Source organism: Alligator mississippiensis, chromosome 5 (genome assembly GCF_030867095.1).
Source record: "Alligator mississippiensis isolate rAllMis1 chromosome 5, rAllMis1, whole genome shotgun sequence".
In the NCBI taxonomy this organism is placed as follows: Eukaryota; Metazoa; Chordata; order Crocodylia; family Alligatoridae; genus Alligator; species Alligator mississippiensis.
The window spans coordinates 157,896,744-157,922,023 of record NC_081828.1 but is presented as its reverse complement, the minus strand read 5'-3'; the positions used below and the strand labels follow the sequence as shown (position 1 = coordinate 157,922,023).

At 43.4% G+C, this 25,280-nt stretch overlaps 1 protein-coding gene across 17 annotated transcripts in view; it reads right to left on the bottom strand.

Moving 5' to 3' along the window:
- GSDME (gasdermin E) overlaps nt 1-25,280 on the bottom strand; it is a 99,177-nt gene that overhangs the window by 70,398 nt on the left and 3,499 nt on the right. For 11 of the 17 annotated variants that reach the window (XR_009462621.1, XM_059728911.1, XM_059728909.1 and 8 more), the window contains 5 exons: nt 25,007-25,240; nt 23,640-23,870; nt 21,418-21,610; nt 8,118-8,289; nt 6,918-7,038 (listed from right to left, as the gene is read on the bottom strand). Coding sequence is in view for 16 of the 17 variants with exons in the window: in XM_059728911.1 (XP_059584894.1) it covers nt 6,918-7,038; nt 8,118-8,289; nt 21,418-21,610; nt 23,640-23,850 (697 nt within the window). In the remaining variant the exon portion in view is untranslated. Of the gene's footprint in view, nt 1-6,917; nt 7,039-8,117; nt 8,290-21,417; nt 21,611-23,639; nt 23,871-25,006; nt 25,276-25,280 lie in introns of those variants that run through there. The other 6 variants (XM_059728913.1, XM_059728916.1, XM_059728914.1 and 3 more) reach the window with 3 other exon arrangements.

Sequence of the window (25,280 nt, the reverse complement as noted above, 5' to 3'; positions counted from 1 at the left end):
GTAAACTAGTTTTCCTGGACATACACACATATGCATCTCATCTTTTATAGATAGAAAGAAAAAGATTAACAGGCACTGTCTACATGAATGAAGTACACATTGTGAGTCACTAAAAAGCACAGTGCAAAGATATACATCCTGAGGCATAAATGGAAGTGGCAGTTACCAAGTAGATACAGTAGTTTGACACAAGTTTTTCTGGATTGATTAAACAGATTCAGTATATGTCCAGAAAGGAAGAGGCCTGATGGAAAAGCAAAGCTCTTCATGGATGCTGAAAACTTGCATTCCATATATCAGATGTGTCAAATTCATCCAACTCCATGCACCAGATGACTGGTGTGGGAATGACCCATGGCCCTGGTGAATGGTGTGTGGCCAGCCACACAGAGTCAGACTCTCCTACATGTGAGAGTGCTACAAGTCAGAAAAACCCTACAGACTCTAAGAGGATCCCTCATAGATCTTTTCACTGGTCTTTTATCACTGGCCCCTTAGCTCTTAGAAAGGAAAAGAGGCCACCGGTTCCTCCCTGGGCCCTGTCAAAGGCAAGGCCAACCCAGGTCAGTGGTGGTGTAGCTCCCATGCTGCATTACAGACTTAGGAGAGATGCTTCCTGTTCCACCCTTCAAAGTGGTCCCCCATCCTCTGTGGAGGCTGCCTTATTTTTCCTAGCTAGTTGTTATGAGTTCATGAAGGAATAATATGCATCCTTTTATCTCACTCATTTTGGGGTCCCCCCTCCCCCACACAGATCCCTACTCCACAGAGAACCCTATATGGGGTCCTCTAGAGCAGAGGTTCTCAATCCCCAGGCCATGGCCCAGTGCCAGGCCGCAGCAGGTCGGCTGCTGGACCAGAAGTGGCCACGGACTGGCAAACCACAGCCCCCCAGAGCTAGGCAGAGAGGCCACGGCTCCTTCTGCAGGGCCTGCAGCAGCACAGGCAGAAATTCCGGCCATGGTCAGCTGTGACTGCTGGGCCGTGGTTTGCCGCAGCATAAAAACTTTGGGAGCCCCTGCTCTAGAGGAAGAACAAATAGTATCCCAAAGAGGGCTGAGAAGAGATTCATATGTAGCGGATAATTCCTTCTCCCTCCAGGTCACAAGGTACAATCTGGCTCATCACATGAAATGATCCTGTTATCCAACCACCTCTAGTTTCAAAGTCCTTTACAGACAATATCCCACACCTGAACCAGACAAGCAACTTCCAGTCCTGTGCTCTAAGCACCAAACCATGCCCAAGAGGGTAAGGTACATACAATTCCAGACAACCATATTTATTGGCAGAAGGCAGGCTAGATTTGCACCTCATGGACTAACTAAATCAGAGCTTTATAGCATGAGCTTTTGGGAGCTCAAACTCACTTCATCTGATTTAGTGAGCTCAGGCTCATGAAAGCTCACATTATACATCTCTGAATTAGTCTATAAGGTACAGATCTACTTTGCCTTCTATCTGACTTTAGACTAACACAGCTAACTACCTCTCTATATTTATTGGGACAGACCAAAGATTTTGAACCAAATACTGACCATTTCCCTTGCCACAGAATGGCATGAGAAAAACAGAGTAAAGGCAGAAAGTGAGTTTTAAAGTAATGCACGCCAATGAAAGAAGTAAGCTGCCCCCCAATCAAGGACAGTGCTCAAAAGCACTGCATTCACAATCTAAATATAGCTTCCCCTCACTTATAACAGCCTGTCTTACTGAATTAAGGGCATTCAGATGAGATGGGAAAGCATCAACAGCAGTCCATCTTTTCAAATGGAGAGATGGTGAAGACATCTCTGCTACAGAAAGAGAGAAAGGGAAAAACATTTTTTCCATTGCTAACACCTGCACAGCCCCTTACAGAGTAAAGCCAGTTACAAAGGGCTAGAAAAAGAATACCACAAACTAAATTACTTCCTAGTGTAATGAGACCCAGCCAAGGCAGCAACCAATACACTTGAGACTCAGGTGTCTGTGCTCTTACAACAGTGTACTTGTGTTACTTCCATTACTGCTAACAAGAGCTGTTCACAAACTCTGAAGGCAGAACATACTGCTAACAAACTAACTGCCCTTTATGGGAGAAGGAGGCTAATGAGAAGAACACATACACAGCATCATGCGAAAATAAATGACATCCACTTTTGTTAAACCCCATAATAGGACTAGATTCAAAAGAAAATACAAGGCTATGAAAGTCTGCATTACTCTTACCATTAATTATTTATATAGCTAGTTAGGTCTGTGCAACCCTTTATAGGAAAAAAAAAGAAAAGAACCAAACACTCAATATCATAGTGCTATTATATAAATACTAGCTAGCTGCTCATCAAGAATGACGGATTTTAGGGAGTGTTTAGATGGCACCCCCTCCCCACCCCCGCTCACCATTTGGGGCTGGCCGTGTAAAGACTCTGTCCACCACCTTCTCCTCCAACCTCCGGTGCTGGGGCTCCCTACCCCTGCCCACCTGCCTCACAGCAGGGCTTCCTCCCACCTCCCATCCACTTCCTGCTCCCCTTCCTCCCTCCCCGCTGCCTCCCCCTCTCTGCTGGCTGTTGCCAGGGCTGGGCGGCAGGGGAGTACCACCACTGTGACCCCCCTTCCCTCCCCGCCACCCGGCCCTGACAGCAGCCGCCACGATGACCCTCCCCCACTTCACTTCCCCCCGTGTCTACAGGCCCGTGCAGCCTCCCTCCCACCCATCACTTCCTCCTCCCTGCCAGCTGTTGTTGGGGCCCCCTTCCTGCTCCCCTCCCTCCCTGCCACCCGGCCCCAACAACAGCCACCACCGTGACCCCCTACCTTTGCCTCCTTCAACCCACTCCTCTCCCTCCCTCCCTGCCAGCTGCTCTGGGGGGTGTCAGGGATGGGCAGCAGGGGGGCACTACCACCGTGAACCCCCCACTTTGCCCTCCGGCAGGGAAGCATAGGAAAGTCTCACTTCTCGGGCAGCCAGGGCATGTTTGCCGCTGCCACAAACTTCCCCAGCAGCGGCTCAAACTTGGGTCCACGCAGACAATCGCCGCCACCCTCTCAGCAGCGTGTGAGCACTTGGCCAAAAGCCTTACGGACAGACAGACAGACAGACACACAAACACACAGACTGAGCCCTTTATATATACAGAATATACCCTCAACATCATACTGCTATCATAGTGCTATAGTGATATATAATCAATGCTGCACCCTCACATAGCATGCTGCTTTCAGTTCTTATCTTACCTAAGAAGTACTGGTAGAAACAGAAGAGAACCTGAGATGGGAAATAAAGATGATTAGAGGCAGAGAGACTCCCATGGGAAAAGTTAGGAGTGTCCCATGGGACTGAAAAAGTTAGGAGTGTCTAATTTAGAAAGGAGGGTTTTAAGAGGAGTTATGTCAAAAGTATATATTTTTTTGAATAATGAATGGTACAAAGCTAGTTAGCCAGGTGCTGCTATTTATCTTTTATCAGAACGAGGTGATTCACAAAGAAACTAAAAGGGCAAAAAAATTAAAGTCTTAAAAAGGAAGTGCTCTTATATACACTGGACAATTAACCTGTCAAAATCAGAGAGACATAAAAAAAAAAAAATCACTGTGATAAAGGGCATAGTAGGACTTAGAAAAGAATAGGCATTTTATGGCCAAGAGGCCCTACTCATATTAAAAAGTCCATTTTTATAAGCTTTATAAACCTTCATGTCTTAAAACCCAAGCCAAGAACTAACTCTAAGGGGTAAGAAAGAACCCAATTGGAACATTTCATGCAAGTTATTATTCCATAATTATGCACTATGGATCCTTCTGCTTTTCTTTGCATTTCTCTTCTCATTGAGGGAAAGGGAAAGGAGAGATAAAGGTAATAACAAAAAAAATAAAAAATGCAAGACGTGGTTTATTTGTTCAAACAAACAAAGATGACACAAGACATATGTTATTTATGAAGCCTGATGGATTAGATAATTAAATAAGAAAATAGGGTCCTGCCATAGTGGAGAAAGAGACAGCATGAGAATACAAGATCAATGAAAACACATGTGTATTAATTATCAACTGGCAGTTTTCTAAGGTAGAGATTCCCAGCTACAACCATTATACAATGTTGGTTCAATGCCTAAGTACTTGTTGGAGCTAACAGAGTTGTAACCTTTAAATTGCAATCCTGCTCTGAAAAGTGTCTACTGAATGAATGAATGTCCTTAGGGGTGTCTGCTAGGGCTGTGCGAAACACCATCGTTTCGTTTCAATGTCCATTTCGCCATTTCAAAAGGGACAGTATTTCGTTTCGTCATTTCATTTCAAAGCACTGTCCTGTTTTGTTTCACTGAAATTGTTTCACCCATAGGCTATAACGAGGAATCACGAAAATGCCTAAAACGTTGTCATTTCTTGCCTGTTTCAGAAGAAAACTGCAGGGATGGTAGCCCTTTCTGAGGACATATGTGCAGAGGTTTCTGGGAAATTGCCCCTCAAACCGTTCAAAGCAAAAGTCCTGACACTTCCTGGCAGCGGCAGCCTCCTCTCATCTGGTGTGCATATCTGGGGGCTCACACCCCTGGGAAGGCTGTGGGGCTGTGCTGGACTCCTCCCGGGGATGCAGGCCCCCGGATCTGTGCAGGCCAACCACGGATACAAGGAGGATGCCACTGCTACCTGGGAGCAGAACTGGGCACAGCCTGTGCCCAGCACCAGAAAAGATTGCTGCTGCCACCTGAGCCTCCTCTCAGCTGGCACATATCTGGGGGCTCGCACCCCCAGGAGGAGTCTGGCACAGCCTGGCAGCCCTCCCGGGGCTGCAAGCCCCTGGATCTGCGCCCCAGATGAGAGGAGGCTTAGGCTGCTTTTCCCACCAGGGACCAGCACTGGGCATCGGCTGCGCCCAGCACCAGACAAAATTGCTGCTGCCGCAGCCTGAGCCTCCTCTCATCCGGCGCAGATCCAGGGGCTCACATCCCCAGGAGGAGTCCAACACAGCCCAGCAGCCCTCCCAGGGGTGCGATTCCCCAGATCTGTGCACCAGATGAGAGGAGGCTCGGGCTGCCTCTCTTACCAGGGGGCGGCACGTCCTCGCTCGCCCCCTGCCACCCGGCTGTGGGCTCCTCACTCACCCCCTGCCCGACTGCAGCCCCCCCGCAGCTTACCAGCAACGGCAGCCATGCTCTTGGTTCTGTGGCACAGCTCTTCTGCATGGTAGGGGCAGTGCGGTTCGGCCCCATCTGCCAGGTATCTGCGTGACCTCTGCCACAGAGCGCTGCTGCAGCCCGGCTTGGCGCGGTGCGGCCATGTGCTTTTAAGCAACTCCGAGCTGTGACCCGGGGCTGCGAGCAGGGACCTCTGGCCACACCAGCCTGGGGCCTGCATGCACAGAAGTAGCCCGGCTGGATGGTGCAGGGCATATGAGCATAGGACCCTGGCTGGTATGGTCGGTGGTCCCTGCAAACAGCGCGCAGCCCTGGGTGACAGCCTGGAGCTGCCTGAAAGCACACGGCCACGCGCTGCACCGCACTGAGCCAGGCCACAGCAGTACTCTGTTGCAGAGGCCGCACAGATACCTGGCAGCTGGGGCCGAGCTGCACTGCCCCCTGGCTGTGGGCCAAGGCCAAGAGCAAGTCTGATGTTGCTGGTAAGCTGCAGGGGGGGCCGCAGCTGGGTGGAGGGCTAGTAAGCGGGCCACAACCAGGCTGTGGGCCAAGGGGGGGTGGGGAGGCTGAAGCCAAGCAGGGCGGTAAGCAGCGGGCACTGGTCCCTGGTGGGAGGCAGCCTGAGCCTCCTCTCATCTGGGGTGCAAATCCGGGGGCTCGCACCCCCAGAAGGGGTGCCACACTGTGCCGGACTCCTCCTAGGGGTGCAAGCCCCTGGATCTGTGCGTCCCATGAGAGGAGGCTCAGGCTGTTGACTGGGACCGGTGCTGGGCACAGCCTGCACCCAGTGCCAGGAAAAAATGGTGCTGCCATCAGCTCCAAGCAGCAGTGGCAGCTCCACATCCAGCATGCAGATCCGGGGGCTCGCATCCCCGGGAGGAGTCCGGCACAGCCCCCCAGCCCTCCCAATGGTGTGGGCCCCCTGATCTGTGCGCCGGATGAGAGGAGGCTGCCGCTGCCACTTGGGACCAGCGCTGAAGCCAAGTAAGCCTGGCTTCAAAACTCAAAACGTTTCTAAACTTTCCAAGTGCCCTTGTTTCGCTTCAAAGCTGTTTCGATGCCTTTTGTTTCATTTCAATTTCCCTGTTTCGAGCTCGAAACACGTCAAAACAGCTTTGAAACAAAACACCTGGTGAAATTTCACAGCGCGCTAGTGTCTGCGCATTCATTATATCTGAAAAATTCTAGATAAAAAATGTTCTGTTCACAAAAAACAGGATAGTTTCTTACTTATGGCCCTACCAATTCACCCCATGGTTCAGAAGTCAATCTAGATGCATTATGTACAGCCTAATCCAGACCCAACCTGAGATACTATATAGATTTATAGCATCTTAAAGATGCCCTCCATATATCTCCGATACATTTTATCCATGATTTCTCGGTTCCTCCATCTTGAAGATCTCCCTTAGAAAACTCATTTGTGTCTGTGATAAATTATGTACAGGTGGAGTGCACTGGGAAGAGATTTACCAAAAAAAGACAACCACACCAGCTCAATCCAATGAATATTTACATGAAATCTGGGGAAATTTGATCTAAAGCATTTGACAGAACATAGCAAGAGCATGTTATGGTCACTTCTCTGAGCAAATAGAGGAGAAATTTTCTGAAAGTCAGGAAAATTGACAAACTACCAGATCCACACTTTGTTTCTCCATCACATTTGCACTAAAATAGACAAATCTGTTTCACCGTAATATTCTAGACCTATTATAGAGATCAATGAAAAGACATTTTGCAAGAGGTAGCTCTTTCTGACTACATGCAAAAGAAGGTGGACATGCTACTTACCAAACTGGCCATCATGCTTTATGTACAGTTCAGTGATACCATATGCAATAGCGGTAGGGGCAGGAATCTCTAAGACCACATTAGAATCCTTCATCATGTTTCCGTTTTCGCTCACTGAAACCTGAGGGACATATTCTCCCACTGTTTATTCAACTCAACTATAAAACAACTTGTGCACAAAAGATAACTCGGGGGGGGGGGGGGGGATTAGTTTAGAGAAAAAAAATTGTAATTTCCCACCATGTTCACGTAGAGTACATTTATTTGACTTAAGCCACTGAACAACTGCAGTGAAGCTCAGGCTTAACAGCAGAGTGGAGGGTAAGAAATGATAGTAGTCCCCCTGATTCTCAAGCACCCAGTTTAATATAAGCTCCAGCAAATTAAAATCTTCAGTTAAAGCCTCTTTGACTTATACTGCTGATGTAAAGTCCCACAGAAACATGACTGCAGTGAAAAACTGGTCTTCACCACAATGTTCCTTTGCTTTGTCCTCTCCTCCTACCAAATCTCCTGCTCATCTTGCCCCTGTTTTTACAATGGGCAGCACAGAATTTGGTGGAACAGGATAATGAAAATGGCAGAAGCTATAGAACTGTCATTGCCAGTTTTATGTCAGTGAAGACTCCCCTATATACAACAGGAGGCATTTGTTGTACATACTTTATATTTTCATTTTGCTTATTTCTTCTCAGTTTGTTAGACTAGTATATCAGGAGATGTTTTAACAACCTCCTGTGAAGCCACTGGGATCATTAGACTCAGTGGAGCTTGGTGGATACTAAAACATTTTCTGTGAACAGTCACTTGACTTTCTAAAATTAATTGGTTTCAACCACTCTCATGGGCCTTTAACATTCACTTTCTTTTAACAAGTGTAAGCTTTCTTACTGGCAGGAAAGCTCACAGAAACTGAACCACATGATAGTATTCATGGAAACCAGATTCTAGGTTCATAAAAGAGCTTGCACTTTCAACCAGTTAGGAAACAAACAAACAAAAAAATAGCACGGCATGCTTCTTTTCTGATCAATTACAATTAAGTAACATGAGGAATATATGCTGAGAAACATCTGTAACTGCTAGAGTTTAAAATGTTACCAAAAATGCCAAATACTTTAAAATAAAGAATGTAGTTGAAGAAACTGCGATCTGTGGTACTTGGATAAATGGTCTATGGGTTACACAATTTCCTTTTACCTTCACAACTTTTGTGCTGAATCCTGCTATGCCACCAATTTTCTCTTCTGTCTGAATATGTTCAGTTATCAAGCACTTTTTAGTTGTTACTATCTTCTCTGTCAGGATACATAGTACCTCATGTTTTCTTTCCAGCACTTGTTTCAGTAAAGTATTGTTTAGGTTCATTGTTCTGAAATTAAAAAATATAGCATTAACAGTATAAACACAAGAGTTGGGAAAACACATTTTTCTTAATTGTATGCACAAAGCAATCTTTGTAAGAAGCTTTTATTTTAAAGTATTAGTGGTTTCTGTATGAATATCTTACTCAAAATTATTATGTACTCTTTTGTTATCTGGCAGCAGCAAGACTGTAATTATCTGTATTATACAGTTTAAGTCTCAACATACCCATTGAATTCTTGGTTCATCATTTCAGGAGAAATGTCAGTTGAGGCAACTGCTTGGTTATTGTTTGCTTCAATAAAAGACAAGGAACTTCCAGCAAATTTAAGTTTCCTGTGTAATTTGAAAATAAATGAGCTAGTCCTGCAGATTTGGGCAAACCCCTCAGCTACTGTAAACTGACAACAGCAGAGCTATAGTAAGTGATGCCAGCTGCCCCATTAACTTAAAAGTCTGGTGGGGACTAATCTAAATAGTTATCATTGAAGTCCTTCCATCACATAGAGCCATCCTTATTCAGGGATCTGCTAGAGAGGGCGCATAAAAATAATTAATTGCGACTCTCAGGAGAGAGACACCTATAGCGAGACATGTACGTCCTAGTCTAGTCCTATTCAGTTACTTCATATGACACACACACATGCATGTTAAATTATTAAGGTAAAAAAGTCAAATGCTCACACATTAGGAAATAACCAAATTGTCAGATTTGTGTCCCTTCACCCTGTCCCCAATTCTTCCTCATACAGGCTCCTAGTCCCAGTCTCCTTATCCAGTTGGACAGAGTCTCTTCCCTTATTCAATCTCAGCAAGACACCAAATCAGTTCCCAGTCTCCCCCCACTCTGGTCCCCATTCTTCCCTCTGGCTCCCAGCCCCTTTCTTCTCACCCATCTGTTCCTGTCGTACCATGCATCAGCGCTAGCCTCACATGGCATTCAAGTACATATCTCCTCCCCATCTCAAATCCTGAGTCTCAGACTTCTCTCCCTTCTCACTCCCAGTCTCCTTTACCAACCAATCCCAGTTTCTCTACTACCTCCACTCCTGCCCCATGAGTCTCCTTGTCCCAACAGACGCTTTACCCTTCCTTCATCAGGTTTTTGTCCCCTCTGCCTTTGAAGCAGACAGTTTCCTCCTCTGGTCTGCCTGGGTGCCCATGCAGCCCCACAAGTGAAGTACAGGTTTCCCTTGTTTTATGCAGGTTCTGTATGTGTGAATTCTCTCTTATGAGATGACCCTTTTTATACCAAAAATTTATTATATGTGAGGTAAATTAACTCTCATATAATTGGTGTGGCGGAAACTTGCAGTCAGAGCTGCTTTGTGCGGGGCATTGTGGGAGTGATGAGCACTAAAATATAGTCTCCTGTGTGGATCTGTGTTCCTTGCTCGTTGTCTGACATGTTTCTGTAGTTGCCATCCTCATTATGGTAGTGTCCTGTGCTTGTGTGTACTGTCTGCTGTTGGTGAGTGCCAAAACTGTCTTGAAAAAGTGGTAGAAGTGGGTCTGGGGGTCAATACAGTTGAGGTCTTGGAACATATCCCTATCTGTTACATTGTGAAGTGGGTTCCCTTTACACGAGGTTGAGTCATGCACCGTTTTCCAGGAACACGTGTACAGCATAAAGCGAGGGAAACCTGTATACAGATTTGTTCTGTAGAAAAAGTGCACGCTTGTCCGTTCAGGTCAGCACTAGTTGCTGTACGAGACTCCAGCATGCTTAGGGAGGATGGACGGTTCAGAGATGTTTAGCTATTAAATTCTATTGAACACATAGATAGGATTATCTTTGAGGACTGAAAATGAAGGAGTTTCAAAAGAAAGCAAAAAAAAAGGCACAACCCTGACAACGCTTTCCCTTCTACAAGCACTTTCCCTCCTGCCTCTCCCCTATCAACGTATTAACCTCCTGCTCCAAGGCAGGGAGGTGCTAACCTTTCTTCTCAAAGAAAAGTTGGCCACAATTTAAAATGAAAAAATAACTTATTTTTCCACTGCCCTGTTATCAGAAACAGCTGAAATATTTCAGCTGATTAAAAAAGGAAATAATTAGCCAGGAGCAGATAGCATGATGGTTGGGCAACCTTAGTAGTAGACCCTCATTTACTGGCTTCAAAACATCTACATTTGAAACTGGTTAATTATGAATCTTAGTATCTGGTCTAAAAAGTACATTGGGTTTATAATTGACCAACTACTTCAGGTGGCAATGTGGATAAGGATGTTAAGGACAGAAGGGATTATTATGATTATCTAGTCCAAGGGTGGCTAGTCTGGAGTGCAAGTGCTACAAGTGGCACCAGCAGCCTATGCGTGGGTGGCACGCAGCAATCAGGAATGGGTAAGGCAACACAGCAGCAGCTATGTCAGAAAGCACAAAGCAGAGCAGGAGATCAGGCAGGGAACATAGGGCAGGAAGCAGAAAGCATAGGAGATTGGACAGAGTAGGGAGCAGAAAGCAGAGAAACAGACTGGGCAGAAGAATGGGATCAGAGTGGCACTCGGGGATGGTGCAGAGCTAATTTGTGGCATGCCTGCCAAAAAGGTTGGCCCCCACTGGTCCAGCCTGACCTTGTACATAATGCATACAGATTATAAAATGTCACCTAGTAATTCTGTACTAAATCCAGAACTTCTGTTTGAGTTTCAGTGCAACATTTAGAAAGAGATATCCACCCTGACTTAAAGAACATTCCTGAAATTGAGTTTCTAGGATTAATTACCCTTTATTAAAAACCTGTGCCTCATCCATGTTTGAATTTTTCTAGCTTGAAGGCCCTGTATGATTTAAGACTACCCTGATTTTATTCCCTATGTTGGCTCTAGTGAGTCTGCAAAGATGGAACATTTTCAAAATCAATTAGTAGAATTGTCATATTCACAAACCAGCTAAGTGCCCCTCTTCCCAGTTCTGTCCCCACCAATATTAACATTGTTTAACATTTTAATGTGCATTTCATTTAGCATATCATCCCTATTAAGCAAAGCATTTAGTCCTTTGTTTAAATCCCATTAAAGTCATTTCTAAATACAGGTTGCAGGGTTGGCCCTAGGAATTTCAGGAGACAGAATCTTTCTAAGAATAGATTATAAAATTTACTAGCACATTTTCTGGGGTCAGCAACAGTCCTGTCAGTGGAACTTATAAATTTTAGTTCATGGAATAAAGTTAACATCAGAATTTTTTCCAAATCTCCACCTGAGATTCACAGAAGTGTCAAAACTTCTATTAAAAGACAACTCAAGCAAGACAGCTAGGAGATTGAAAGATTGCTTCCTTCACTGGAGTTATTTAATCTCTTCTTTTCCAGTCTGCTGGAAATAGGATATCCATAATGGTTAAACTGTAATTCCCAAATACAAAATAAATAACATGTTATTTAAATCAAGGTTCTCTACTTTTTTAATTGAAATAAGTTTTAGGTGTTCCACTTTCTAGATTTTAGAAGTTTTATAGACTGCACAACGTTGGAAGCCAGCTTGGAGCTTTATTAAATTAAAAAAATATCTTCAGGCAATTTTTGTTCTTCGTTGAATTATAACTTCTAAATATTTCTATGAAAGCTCAGTCGTTCAAAATGAACTGTCTGAAGGCCTTAAAATGGATTGTTTAGACAAGAAAAAAATAACTCAACCAAAGCAATGTATCAGTCACCACTACACTGCACCCAAATGTTCTTGTGATTCTTATGTTCTTTTCAGCCACATTTTTTATTTGGAAGGTAAATGATTTCCAAGGTAAACAAAAATCAGAGAACTTCCAGTTCATCACAAACCCTAAAGGTCTTAGAAATTCCTGCAGCTATGCAAAACTAGGGTTATTAAGTAGCATGGTATCTCTAAAAGACATTAAGCCTTTTCCATTTCATATACTGTATAATTAATTTTTTGCAGTAGTTTTGCAGTGTGGTAAGCATCTTGAAGATACAGAGCAAGACAGGCCCCTGCCTCAAAGACTGTGCTACATTAACAGACAACATAAGGAACCAGAGGGGAGGGAAACACCAGAATCAATTTTCCCTTGCTCTTATATTGAGCTAACCTATGTGTTGCCTGGTATAAACTGACAGGACCAACCTAATTGCCATAGGAAAAGGAAAACAAAACGAAAAATGTATGCAAATATGAAACAGTATGAAGTCGAGAAGTAATTCATAACCCTATTTCATCTGATAAAATTAATGGACTCAAAAAGTCCAAAATTCAATTTCATCTGCCTCCATTGAGCTGCTACTTCTACAAGAGATGTCTTTGATTCAGATACTGTCATTCTTTTACCAGTCATAGCTATAAACATCCATTCCCTTTTGATTGCCATTCTATCTTACAATGCTTCCAATAGGCTTGACTCTCCTTCTATCTCTTCCTGGTATTTTTTTTCTGTCTTGCATGAATGCTGACATTGAGTCATTTAAGTCCCCTCTACACATTACATTTATGCCATGATTTGTGTGTTAATTGCAGCATAACTAGGAAGGGTGCTACACATACACCTTATTTAAGGCACCACAAAATGGGGACTAAGCAATGAAAATGTTCCACAAAGAACGTGGAACATTTTCATGGCTCATCTGTATGGCGCCTTAAATTTAATGTGTTGCTGGTGGCTGACAATCACCTTTACTGTCACCTGACAATCATCCAGTATATTTTCAAATGACTATGATAAAAATATGCAAGGCCCTGATCCAGCATGTGCCTGGGTAAATTGCTGAAGTCACTGGGGTTGGTGTTCTTTCCATATAGGTCATAATGTACGACTGTGTTCCTAGAGAACACTGTGATCTTTGGGTGAAAGAAACAAAAAAGCTAAGTCAAGTACTAAGTAGCCATCAGATAAGGTAAATGAACAGCCAGTTTATCATCTCAATCATCTTCAGAAACAGTCTTCAAGGACACAACATAACAGGGCAAAGGTTTGGTAATTAAAACCTGGGTTTAACATATTGAGAGGCAGTGATCATAACATAGTTAAGCATTGCAGTGTGCCTTTGTAATGGTCCATTCTGTTACTGAGATGCTAAGGGAAAACTACAAGCTAAATATCAAGAGAGGCAGGATAGGCTACATAACTGGAGATGCATACAAAGCAAGCTGCAGTTTTTCATTTCACAAGTCATGTTTCAGATCTCTTATGAATAATGTGAGCTATCATTCTTCTAATCCCTTCCACATTCTATTTTACATGCATTACTGCCAATCCGGTTTAACATCTGATTGCACCATTATGTTTCTTTCAAACTCTTTAAAGCTGAACTGAAATGGTCTGGAAAGAAAACTGCACACAGCGCATTTGAGATGTCGGATACCTCAGACTGCAAGAATAGTACACATGTAGTATTAAAAATTAAAAATAATAATCACTTAAAAGGTGAGACTTTTTTTAAGACTTGCCTTAGGCTTAATGATGTTTTATGGCAGTGGTGCCCAACCTTTTGGCCCCGTGGGCCAGATGAGCAGTATGGGGCCAGTCTGTAGCCCGGATCCCATTTGGGGTCAATGCAAAAGGTTGGGCTCTATGCTCCAAATGCTACCACATACTGGCTCAGCCTGGGCCCTTCACCAGGGCCTGGCCCCACATGTGGGTAGCCCCATGGGCTGATGCACAGGTCCAGAAATTTGGCAGCAGGAGAGTGGCAATTAACACTGCCACTGCTCCCACACCATCAAACCCCTGTGGGCCAGGGGTTGAGCATTCCTGTTTTATGGCAATGAGATCCATGGTTTAACATAGGCAGACAAGGTTCTTTGGGTGAATATGGTATCTTATTAGACCAACTTAAATAGTTGGAAAAAAGTTTTATAGCAAGCTTTAAAAACCCTTTGTCAGGCTCAGGAAGTCTCTGCAGTTGGTGTATACTCTTCCTGGATGGAAATTATGTTTAAACATGTAGCATGTAAAAATAATTTCCTTTTAAAATCACTTTGTCTATTCCTGACCATATTAAAGTCAAAGTCCATGGCAAAACTCCCACTGACCTTTAATAAGAGCAAGGTCATTCTCTTCTATTATGGAAAAGAGAGCCGTAATCAGCCAAGTGAGTCTTAAGTTAAGTAGAAGGCGGAAGGCAGAATTGCACAGTAGCATTTGACGGCATAGGCCATCACCTACAAAAGCTCATACCTCTGAGCCTGTTAGTCTCAGAGGTGCCACCCAGACCTGCCTTCTATAATGAAAAGGTGAATAAGAGCAGTGGCTACTCCTCCTTTCTGTCCTCCACTGCAACAAAGAGGAAGCAGACAGACAAAAGTAGAAGTCAAAATAAGACAGAAGGAAAACAGGTAGCTAGAAGCCACCCAGCCTCTGGCACTATGACAGTACCTGCCAGCTAAAGGAGCACAATCCTAAAAAACAAACCTAAGCAGCCTCACCATGAAAGATCCACAGTGACCAGGGTTTCCAGGCAAGCTAGGACCACTCTTGCCTCCAATCCTAGTCTCAGTACTCCAGGCAGACTAGATAAAATGCCCAGGCCTGTAAACCCTTCATGCAAGCCATTCACTGGGAATACCAAATCCAGAAGACGTATAGCACTGGCCCTTGACCACATTAACTCATAAGCAACATCCTATTTTCCACTACCATAAATTTCTACAAGTTGTTCTTAATCATCCATATGGCTGACTAACTGCACTGCCCTATGCATGCAAAATACAGTTTATTTTCCTGGCTGTACCAGCTCCCCTGAAGAAGAAATACAACTTTATATTTAACATTAATTTCATATTTTATTCTGTAAAAATAGCATCCCTCGGAACTACTGAACAGAAATGTGCTAGTTAGTTCAATCTTCTTCACTTCACTTATAATACACAGTAGTCCGATTACTTCTACCCAGATAATGCCCGTCTTACAATGTCAGCGCTTGCAAAGCTTTATTCCTTCTCAAAACAAAAGTCTTTGGCTTGGACTTACATGGCAGAGAACACTAGTCTAATCCTCTGTCACATTCCATCAAACACAATATTATTTATTTTATTCATCCACTGAAAATATCAGCTTTCTGACCATTTTCTTACAGACACACAAGAAAACAATACCTCTGAATCAGCTTATACATGGCATTTCACAATTTCTCTAGGGTCACCAGATAATTAATTTTTCTATGCCATGTTTTCCCCAGAATACCAAAGATTTGATGAGAAAAAGGATGCACTGCTAAACACTGCTTCTATCTATATCTTCTGTAAAACCTCCTATGCTTGCATCTGATTTTTTATCCTCTCACTCATACACACAAGTATGAGAATGCTCATAAGTTGTTTCTATAGTGTTCAAGTCATCTTTGGTGCTTTAAAGAACAAACAAAAGAACAAAAAGACATGGTCTCCACTCTGAATTGATTACAATTTAATTTCACGTTTGACCTGATAAAAATGTAATGCAAAAATAGGGAGAGGGTAAGGTGACGTTTACAACAATAAAAACCCACCATAATATGCACGCATATTACATTATTTACATCATTACAAATTATATACAGGAGAGCCTCATTCACAGTAAATGGCAGAAAGAAAGCAAATTACCTTATTTTGAAAAGTAGAAAAATAATTTAGCAAACATAGCAACAAAAATAGCAGCAGCAGCCTATATAACATATTGCGACTACATTTTTGAGACTACTGTATTTTGTAAAAAGAGTAAAATTTCAATCATAGGGGCCCTAGGCCTCACCTGTCATCTGTTACATCTTTGTGAAAAAGTGAAGACCAGTATTTAGAATAATTTAATTATGAGATCAATATGGTACTTTAGAAAGTTAAGAAATAAGAAGTCCCATACTGGGTCAGAACAGTGGTCCATCTAGCCCAGCATCCTGTCTCTAACAGTTGCAGCAGTGGATGCCTTCGAGACAGTACTGAACTGGACTGGATCCATCTAGAGTGATCTATCCTCATTCATTACCCTTCCTGACATCCAACACTAGTGGTTTAGATATGCCTGAGTAAAGATCACCAACCATTCTGTTCAACAGCTATTAAAATATCTATCATCCATGAATTTGTCCAGACCCTTTTAGAACCTGGCTATGCTATCTGCCTCTACCATCTCCTGTGGCAATGAATTCACAAGTTATCTATGCACTGTGTAAAAAATATAGTACTCTCACTTCTCAGGGTAAACCTGTCTCCTGCTAACTTCAGGGGGTGCCTCTGAATTCTAATATTCTGGGACTTGGTGAATAACAGTTTCCTGTTCACTTTGTCCACACCATTCATAATTTTATAGACCTCTATCCTATTCTCCCTCAGCCTTCTTTCCTAACTAAAGAGTCCTAGCCTTTATAGTCTCTCCTGGTACACCAACTGCTCCATACCCCTGATCATTTTTATTGCCCTTCTCTGTACACTTTCCCCATTCTACTACATCTTTTTTGAGATGTGGAGACTAGAACTGTAGTCAAAATGTGAGTGCACCATAGATACTGCATAATAGCACAATAATGTTCTCCACTTTGTTTTTAAGTTCCTTTATTAATGATGCCCATATAGTTCATACAGTTATCAGTAGAAAACTGATTTTATGACAGGCTATACTGTATCACACTCAGAATTTTAAGGATGTAAATGACTTGTTTTAAAATTCTTATTAGTTTTTGTTTTCTTAGTTTATTAAACTATTTACGTGTAACTTCTGAATTACATGGAAAGTCAATAATGTAGTACAAAAAACATGTTTACAAGTCAACATAATTTATACCTAAAAAATTATGAACAAAATTACCACATATGCAATAAACCTGAACAACATATTTGCATTAAATATAATCAAGAATACATATCCAGTTGTCTTAATATCAAACCAGTTGGTATACATCAGGCTTGTCCAACATACAGCCTGCAGACTGCCATGTGGCCCACCAAGCCGTTTTTTGAGGCCCGAGGTCCCTCGCTCGGGACAGGCGGGTGGAGGAGGGGAGCTGCTCACCCCCGCGAGGCCGGGCTCGCGTAACTCCCACGTCCCGTGAACTGGGTCCCACCACTGCCCTGAGGGCTGTGAGGCATGGGGCTGCCCCAGCCGTGCCTGATGGGACCAGCTGGGGACAGCACCCGCTTTTACTTGTCTCTGGCTCGGCCCCTTGCATCCTGCCCACCTCGCGGGATCTGCTGGGCTCAGCGGCTGCGGGGCAGGAATGGGGCGCAGCGCCCAGCGCAGGCAGTCGGCAGGGCAGCCCTGGGGGGGCCTCGGCAGGTGGGGTCCTGGCATGACCTCTGAGGGGTGAGGTGGCAGGAGCCGGTGTCCACCAGGCCCAGTGCTCTGGGCTCTCAGCGCCGAGGCCACCAGGGCTGTGTGTGTAGGCAGCCGAACACCATGGTGAGCAGGGCCATGCGGATGGGCGGGCGGGGGGCTGCGGTGCAGTGGCTGCCTCGCTCTGGCCCCCCTCAGCCAGCGCCAGCTCGTGGGGCTGCGCTGCTCAGGGGCAGCCTGGGGGCGGAGGAGGGATTGTTGCCCCCTGCAGCTGGGCCAGGTGCTGCTCTCCTGCCGTGGCGGCTGCCTGCGCCCTCCAGGGGGCCGTTTGCCTTCACCACAGGGAAGCATGGAGGAGCGGAGCGGCCCGTGTTCCCCTGAGGCCTTCCCCCACCAGGAGCTGCCCTGGGCAGACCAGGCCTGAGACCCTGCCAGGCTGGGAACCGGCTTCGCTCCTGCAGTTCTGCTGTCCCCCATCGCACGCGTTGGCTGGGCCCCAGCTGTGTCTGCCTGAGCACTGCCAAGGACTTTGGGCAGCGGTGCTGCTGGTGTGGGCAAGGCCTGGGGAAGCAGTGGCATAGGCGGTCCCTTGTCCTGTGTTAGAGCACCGGCTACATTGGTTTGGTCACATATTTTAACACGGCTGTCAAATATCTTCTGGGGCTGCCTTCAAATGGTAGTCGTAGTAGGCAGAAGTGGGGCCCCAGCTGTTGAGATGGCTGGTCCAGGACATCATTTGCTGTAGTTGGTCACTAGCTGAGCACAGGTCGGGGTTTATGCCAGCTTTGCCTTATTTCAGGCTTGTCCAACACACGGTGGATTTTATCGCAGGGTGATAAAATATGAATATGGCTCGCTGGCCCACTGGGTGATAAAAAGTTCATGATCCGGCCCCACATTCAAAAAGGTTAGACACCCCTGGTATACATCCTATTGGTAACGCATTGCTTAATATTATAAGCCCTCAGTTTCAAGGCCACCAGAGTTCCCAAATATCATTACATGGGCTAAGTACAGACAGGCAAAATCCTGAAGACGAATTGATTCAATCTGGCAGGTTAGTCTAAAATGAGTAGATTGAACCAATAAGCAAGTGAACAGACATTCACTTTTGATTCTAGAAAAGCAGTTGCATGTCTGCAGTGACTCTGGCCAGAAACCAGGGGATGCTAGAGGACACCTCCCTGTTTGGCTGAAGCAGACAGCTTCGGCCAAAGCTAGCCCACCCACCCGGCGAGGAAGAGTTTGTGAGGGAGGTGCAAAGCATCGTGGGATGCTGAGGGACTATGAATTAACTTGAATCTGGAGGGGATCTGGGACAGAAGTTTGATAAATCTATTTAATGTAAAATCAGTTAAGTCTGATGCTACATCTATCCAGGTTTATCTTAAACTGGTTTCAGCCATTTTGAGAACAGTTTATGTGCACTGAACTTCTGTTAAGTTACAAGGCACAGATAGAAGAGCACCTCCCCACTGTAACTCATGGCACTTCACAGGAAGTACCATGAGTTACAATGATCCCCCAGACCCAACAGCTATTTGCTGTTGGGTCCTAGGGGTTGGGAGATTGAGCTGTTTAGAGTGGCTGTGAGTCTGCAGCTGCTCTCCCCTAACAATGCCCTCCTAGCCTGGGCATCAGAATGGGAGGGGGAAAAGGTAAAGAAGGGACCTTATTCTGGGGGTTGCCCAACTAGCAGTGGAGGGTGGGGCAGATGGTTTGAAGCTCCCCTCACCTACAATCAACCCGCCCCACCCTCAAGCATTAGCTGAAGAAACCCCAGACCACAGTCCCTCTGCTCTCTTCTCCCCCTCCCATTCTTAAGACAGCCCTGGGAGCAAGGCTGAGCTGTCTCAGTTCAGCCCTGCTCTCAGTGCACAGAGACATCAGTTACTGAGGGTGCTCCGTTTTGGAGTGTCTTCATCTGAATCCCATGCAACGAGGGCTCAGACTGCTGTGGGATTGGGCCCTTTGAAGCACTCTTGCAGCTGTGTACTTGTGTTTGGTTACAACTGTAGAGCACTTTCAGGGGTCAGATTGGGTGAAAATTATCACTTCTGTCTGTGCCTACGGATTTAAACTGGTTTCCGATCACTTATATTGGTTTGTGTGTAATTTATACCCCTAGCCATAATGTTCTGTGAGTAACAGGCTTGTTACTTTGCATAGTGAGGGATACAAGAAAACTGAAAATTCTATTATCTTAATCTTCTGTGACCTTCCAGATCTTAGCAAAGCTAAGACTGACTGGAACATCAGCTGTATATTTTAGATCTTAAGCAATGAAGCACTGTTCCTAGATAATGAGTCAGATCCCTGGGTGAAGTGCATCCACATTCCATGGACACATTTCCACAGCAAAATCTACTCAGTCAGACTTGTGTAAGTAGTCTTTCATCTTCACAAAACTGAGAATTGTGATAACTGGTTTCCGAGTCTAGCATGCCAAAGATTTTGCTGCCTCATGCAGTTTCCCACAGCATAAAAATGAAATATATATTATAACTTTATAAGGCCTCTATTAATGCATTATAGTTACAACCATGATGAATATTTACATGATCTTAATTTTCACTTTTAGATATATACAGATCTGTGTATATACATGCTGACCACCCACAGTGGAATGAACATCATTTAAAAATATTATCTTAATTGCTATGAAGCCTACAAGCCCACAGACACTGACTGGATTATCTTTCTACATTTCCATTTGAGTGGGGAGTGTTGCTTGTTTTATAGAGCAGAATGTGACAATAACGGAAACAATAGATCACATAATACAAGAGGAAAACAACTAATACTTTAATTCATCTTTTCCAGTGAACACATTTTTTCCTCCTATTGCATCATGTGACCTAATTTTTCTGTTAATGTCATATTTTCTCTTGTAAAAAGAAGACACTTCTAAAAACCTTCACTGAAATGGTATTTCCCTTTATTATATAAGCACATATTAGTTTTACAGTTCTGGAACATTCATTTACTATGGTGTTTATGTTTTTAATGAGGATATTGACTTAAAAAATAATAAGGTGCCCTTCAGTAAAACAAGTATGACAGCTTTCTGTCAAGGCTCATGACAAAGAAAATAATAAGCAATTGTTATGGAACTGGAATGAAAAACTGATTACTTTTAGAGCACTTGCTTAAGTAAAGAAGAATTGCATTGCTTTAGACAACGATCACACAGCTAGTGAAAAATTCTAGTTCCCCACTTTCTTCTGCCATTTCCAATCATCAATTTCAGAACACTAAGAAAGGCTTTTAAAATATATTGCTTAATCTATTACCTTAAGGCCTGATACCATCACTTACTCTCTTCCTCAACTCCCATGCAATTCAGCCTGCTACAAACAGTCCCACTGTAACCACCCCTCATTCCACCCACCCTCCCCCCTCCTTCACCCTTACCCCAACCCCCACCCCATGCTCCAAAACTGCACAGCTTCCCATGCAGTTTTCCTTGCTTGCTGACAAGTTTATTTTTTTCTTTTTGCAGTGAGCCCACCGCTTGGAGATGATTAAGCCTGGGGATGCCATTAACCTACACTTAAAAACACATGTTTTAATGGTGTCCCCAGGCTTAATCAGGTTAAGAAAGCTGCAGTTTCAAGCCATGTGGAAATCTGCATGGAGGGGCAGGACTGTCAGGATGCCTCAGATGATCAGAGGTGTGAGAGGACCCTGCCATGCTTAACCCACAAAAATGGCAGCTGAACCCAGGATCTGCCTGTGAAATCAGGCTACTTGCCTCCTCAAATTTGGTAGAACCTCAGCTATGAATGCCTGAAAACATCAGGTCATAATGCCTTTTCAGCTTAAACCATAGCAGAACAAATGCATCAGTGATTATATGTAGTATACGTGTCTTTCCCTCAAACTTCTCTAGCTGATTTTTTTAAATCTTCACTTAAATGCCAAAATTAAATTACATACCTTCCCTTGACATCGTTCATAAGCTGCTGCAAGTCAACCTCTTGCTTTCTCAGATTTCCAAATGAAGACTGACTTTCTACTAAGCCTTTTCCACCAGCACCCAATTTGATCTTTCCAAATGAGGCTTCAAGATTTCCTCTGACACAATCTTCAAACTTCCCCTCATATTTCACAAAGTCAGACTCCACAATTACTTGAAAAAAATAAACAAACACTATTAATATAGACTTGAAAACATCCGATCATAAAACAGCAACTAAAGGGCTAAATATAGTCACAAAAGAGTTTACAGGCCAGGATAGTTTGTTCCATCTTTTCCCCATATTTGATCTACTGGTTTTTCATTTCCCACTTTGTCATTTTTTTAATATGTACAGTGATTTAAGTTCTCAGTTCAAATCCTCGGAGACATTTTTCCTTCCCCACAAGGAATTATTATGGAGCAAAAATTGCCTGTATTCAGATTTTTCCATATCTTGGTTTTTCTCCTTTCTATCCTGATCCAAAGCCCACTGACACCAATGGATATCCCATTGATTTAAACAGATTTTGACCCCAGGGCCTGTATGATAAAAATGTAATACACTATGCACAAATTCAGAACAGAGGACTGTTACCTACAAGGTTATGAGCTCAGATTGCTCTTAGGCCCATATTTCTGGTTGATGTTGAACAGTCAGCTGCCTAGTTACTGGCCTCATCCACACTATCACCTTTCCCAATATGCAGCTAGCCATGGTAGAGCTTGAGAGAGGAACAAGTAGGGAAACACAAATACATAGAAGGAGCAGATGCTTTTTCCATGCTTAGCAATATAAAACATCTGGGCACCATCGACAGAAAGACTTCCACTGTTGCTACCACCAATGGAACTCTATTAATACATGAAAGCAATGACTAAATCTCTTGGTAGTTTCAGTTCAGTCCAAGGATCAAAACAGCTGGTAAAATGAACTCCCTCATGTACAACTGCAGCTGGACTTTCTGAGTCAGTTGATCAATATTGGTCTCTTTATGAACTTGCATTGTTGCTATTGTCAGAACTGTATCAATTTCCAGGGTTTGGGGGCACTCAAAAATACTGCCATATCTTCTGAAGAGTGTCCAGATGTGTGAAGAGGTAAGTCAAAGGTTAAGAGATAAGCAGCCAAACTACACAAATAAGCACAGTCTGAGGCTTCTCCCTGCCTGCCCAATTCCTTCCCGCCCCCCTCATTACTACTGCCAGGCCCCTCTGCAAGGGGGTAAGTACCATAATCTATAAATTAGTTTTTGATATTGGGTGCCACTCAATTCACAAAAGTTATGGATGGGTGTCTCAAGTCCAATGAGGAGTGCCTCAAGTCCAAAAAAGTTGAGAACTACTGATCTATAAAGCTGCAAATCTACTCTGTCTCCCAAACTGCCAATCACACAAACAAGTAATACATTCAATACATGCTTTGTAAAAGCTCAGACAGCCCTCAAAACCAGGGGTGTATAGCCTACAGCCCTCAAGCTGGATCTGGCCTGTGGAACCTTTAGAGCTGTGGATTTGGCAGCATTCAGCTGCAGGGGGCCCTGCCTGCATCACACCACAGCCAGATGCTGTGACCTTTGGTAGAGGAGCAGCTCTTTCTGTGCCATGTTGGGCTGCATGGACTCCAATGGAGGGGGGCTCTCCACGTGCCATGCCATATCTCGGTGGCAGGGAGAACGGCAGTGGAGGCCATGTCCTAGTGCCCACCTATCTCCTACTCAAAACCAATCTGTTTGTCATTCCCCTAAAAGGTGAACAGTAGTCTAGAGCAAGAGCTATGGGATGCATGTTATAATATTTGTGGAGGGGCAAAGAGCAATAGCTATACAATTCACAGTGCATTCACCTAGAGTGCACTATGATTTCACAGTATAATCACGCGCTGGAACTCCTGACAGCTGCTCTAAATGAGATCTTCAGAATGTCAAGCCATAAAAGATATGGCTTAATAACACTGCCATTTGGATCTCCAGTGTTCAATCGCATTGCTCCCCCTGGAGAAGATGCATTACTTTTTAACTAACATTTCATTAGCACTATTTTTGCCAAATGACAAGGCAAGTGTAGAAAGCCATGTAATTTTTTTAAAAGGTTGAATATTTTAAGCCAAAACGAGCCCTCAAATAACACGACAAAAGTAATAGAACAGATTGTAACTTGCATTCTTTTTATCTGCCATTATGTTTTATAAGTACAGTATTACCTGGTTTTATAGGTTTGTCTTCTGCAAGTACATCACTCAATGTGACCGTCAAGAAATGATAGTTTGGTTTCTGCCAGCACCAGAATTTCTTCCTCTTTGTTACTAGGCTCAGAAGCTGCAATTTGTCTGAATCATTCAAACGGGATACAGGGATCAAGTCACCCCCGCAGTCAGTCTCTCGCACAAAATTCTTTGTTGCTTTTGCAAACATCTTGGGAAATCATCAAGTACCTGAAAGAACAAATTGACTTTTAAAATAAAATAGGAAAGTATCATTAACATTTTCTGTTTTTTGGAGTTCACAGTTTTGGGGCATTAACCAAGGAATGATCAGTATAATAGCTCTATCTTCTTGTTCAAGGCTTTCTCTACCTAAATCAGTATTCTACTGCATTTACTCTAAGGCTTTTCTAAAAGGAAAATTGACATTATAAGGAAAATGCTGAAAATGACTGTAAATAGGATGGTATTAAATGCATAGTATTAAAGAAGTTTAAGAAAATATTTTTTAATCTCCTTCATATTTTGTAATTTCAGAATGGAACATGATTTTTTTCAATTGGCAGTTTTCCTTTAAATCCCCCAGTAGCCACTGAAGTATTCAGGTAATGTCTTATCTGCCCATTTCTTTTCTTTGAAGCAGCACATACACTTATTCTTCATTAATCACCTGTCCTGCTCCACACACATATTAGATTTCTTAATTATAGATACAGACCAAGATAATGGAGGAGAAACTTCAAAGTGAGAACAGATAATGAAGGGAGCTGAAGAGTGAATATTGACTGAAAAGAGAAGGAAAAGAAAAATACTGAGGACATAGCACTCGGGCTTCATTATCAATAGAGAGGAGGAAGAAAATATTTTTATAGATAGAAACCTGGCTTTCTGTTCACTCTCCCTATACCACATTTCAGTTAAAACGGTGTTCACCGATTGATGCTCAGGTATCTTCCCATGGAACTTGTGTGACTTACTGCCAATTCTCTATGTGAGCAAGGTTAGCAAAAGACATTTCTTAGTGTTACCCAAAATGAAAAGTGTTTTGTTTTAAAAGTGTTATAAAGGTAAAGTCATACAACATTTTATCTAAAAGGATATCAGCACTTCTATAAATTGTCATGAACTCTGAGCATAATCCAGTATGCAATGGGAGTATTTTCTTTGACTTCACCAATTGTTAAATTGGTTTCTTAGCTCTAAATTCTGATTCCTGAACTTTCCCTTGCAATCCAGTGAGAAAGAAGAAAAAGTCTGCATACAGGCAAATATGAGGCACATTTTAACAGCCAAATTGTCCTGGCTTCCATTTATATCTGAAAAGTTGAGTTTCTCATAGAATTTGGCAAAGATGACATTGGAATTACCTTGATGATTGCTTTGTAGTGGGAAAAATCTCACTCTGCTTCTAAAAGTGCAATAATCACCAAGAAACAGTCTTTTCTCTCAGCACACGAGTCTGCATTATTGTTTACCCATATGAACTCATTCCTGCAATGGATCTGTATGGGCAGACCCTTCCCTTTACAAGGAGGCCAGCTGTCTTCAAAGGTGCTGAGGAGGGCCCACAAGCCACGTGGACTTAATTTCTGAAACTGAATCTACCAGAGAACAAAGTTACATTGGTTTACAGCACCCTCA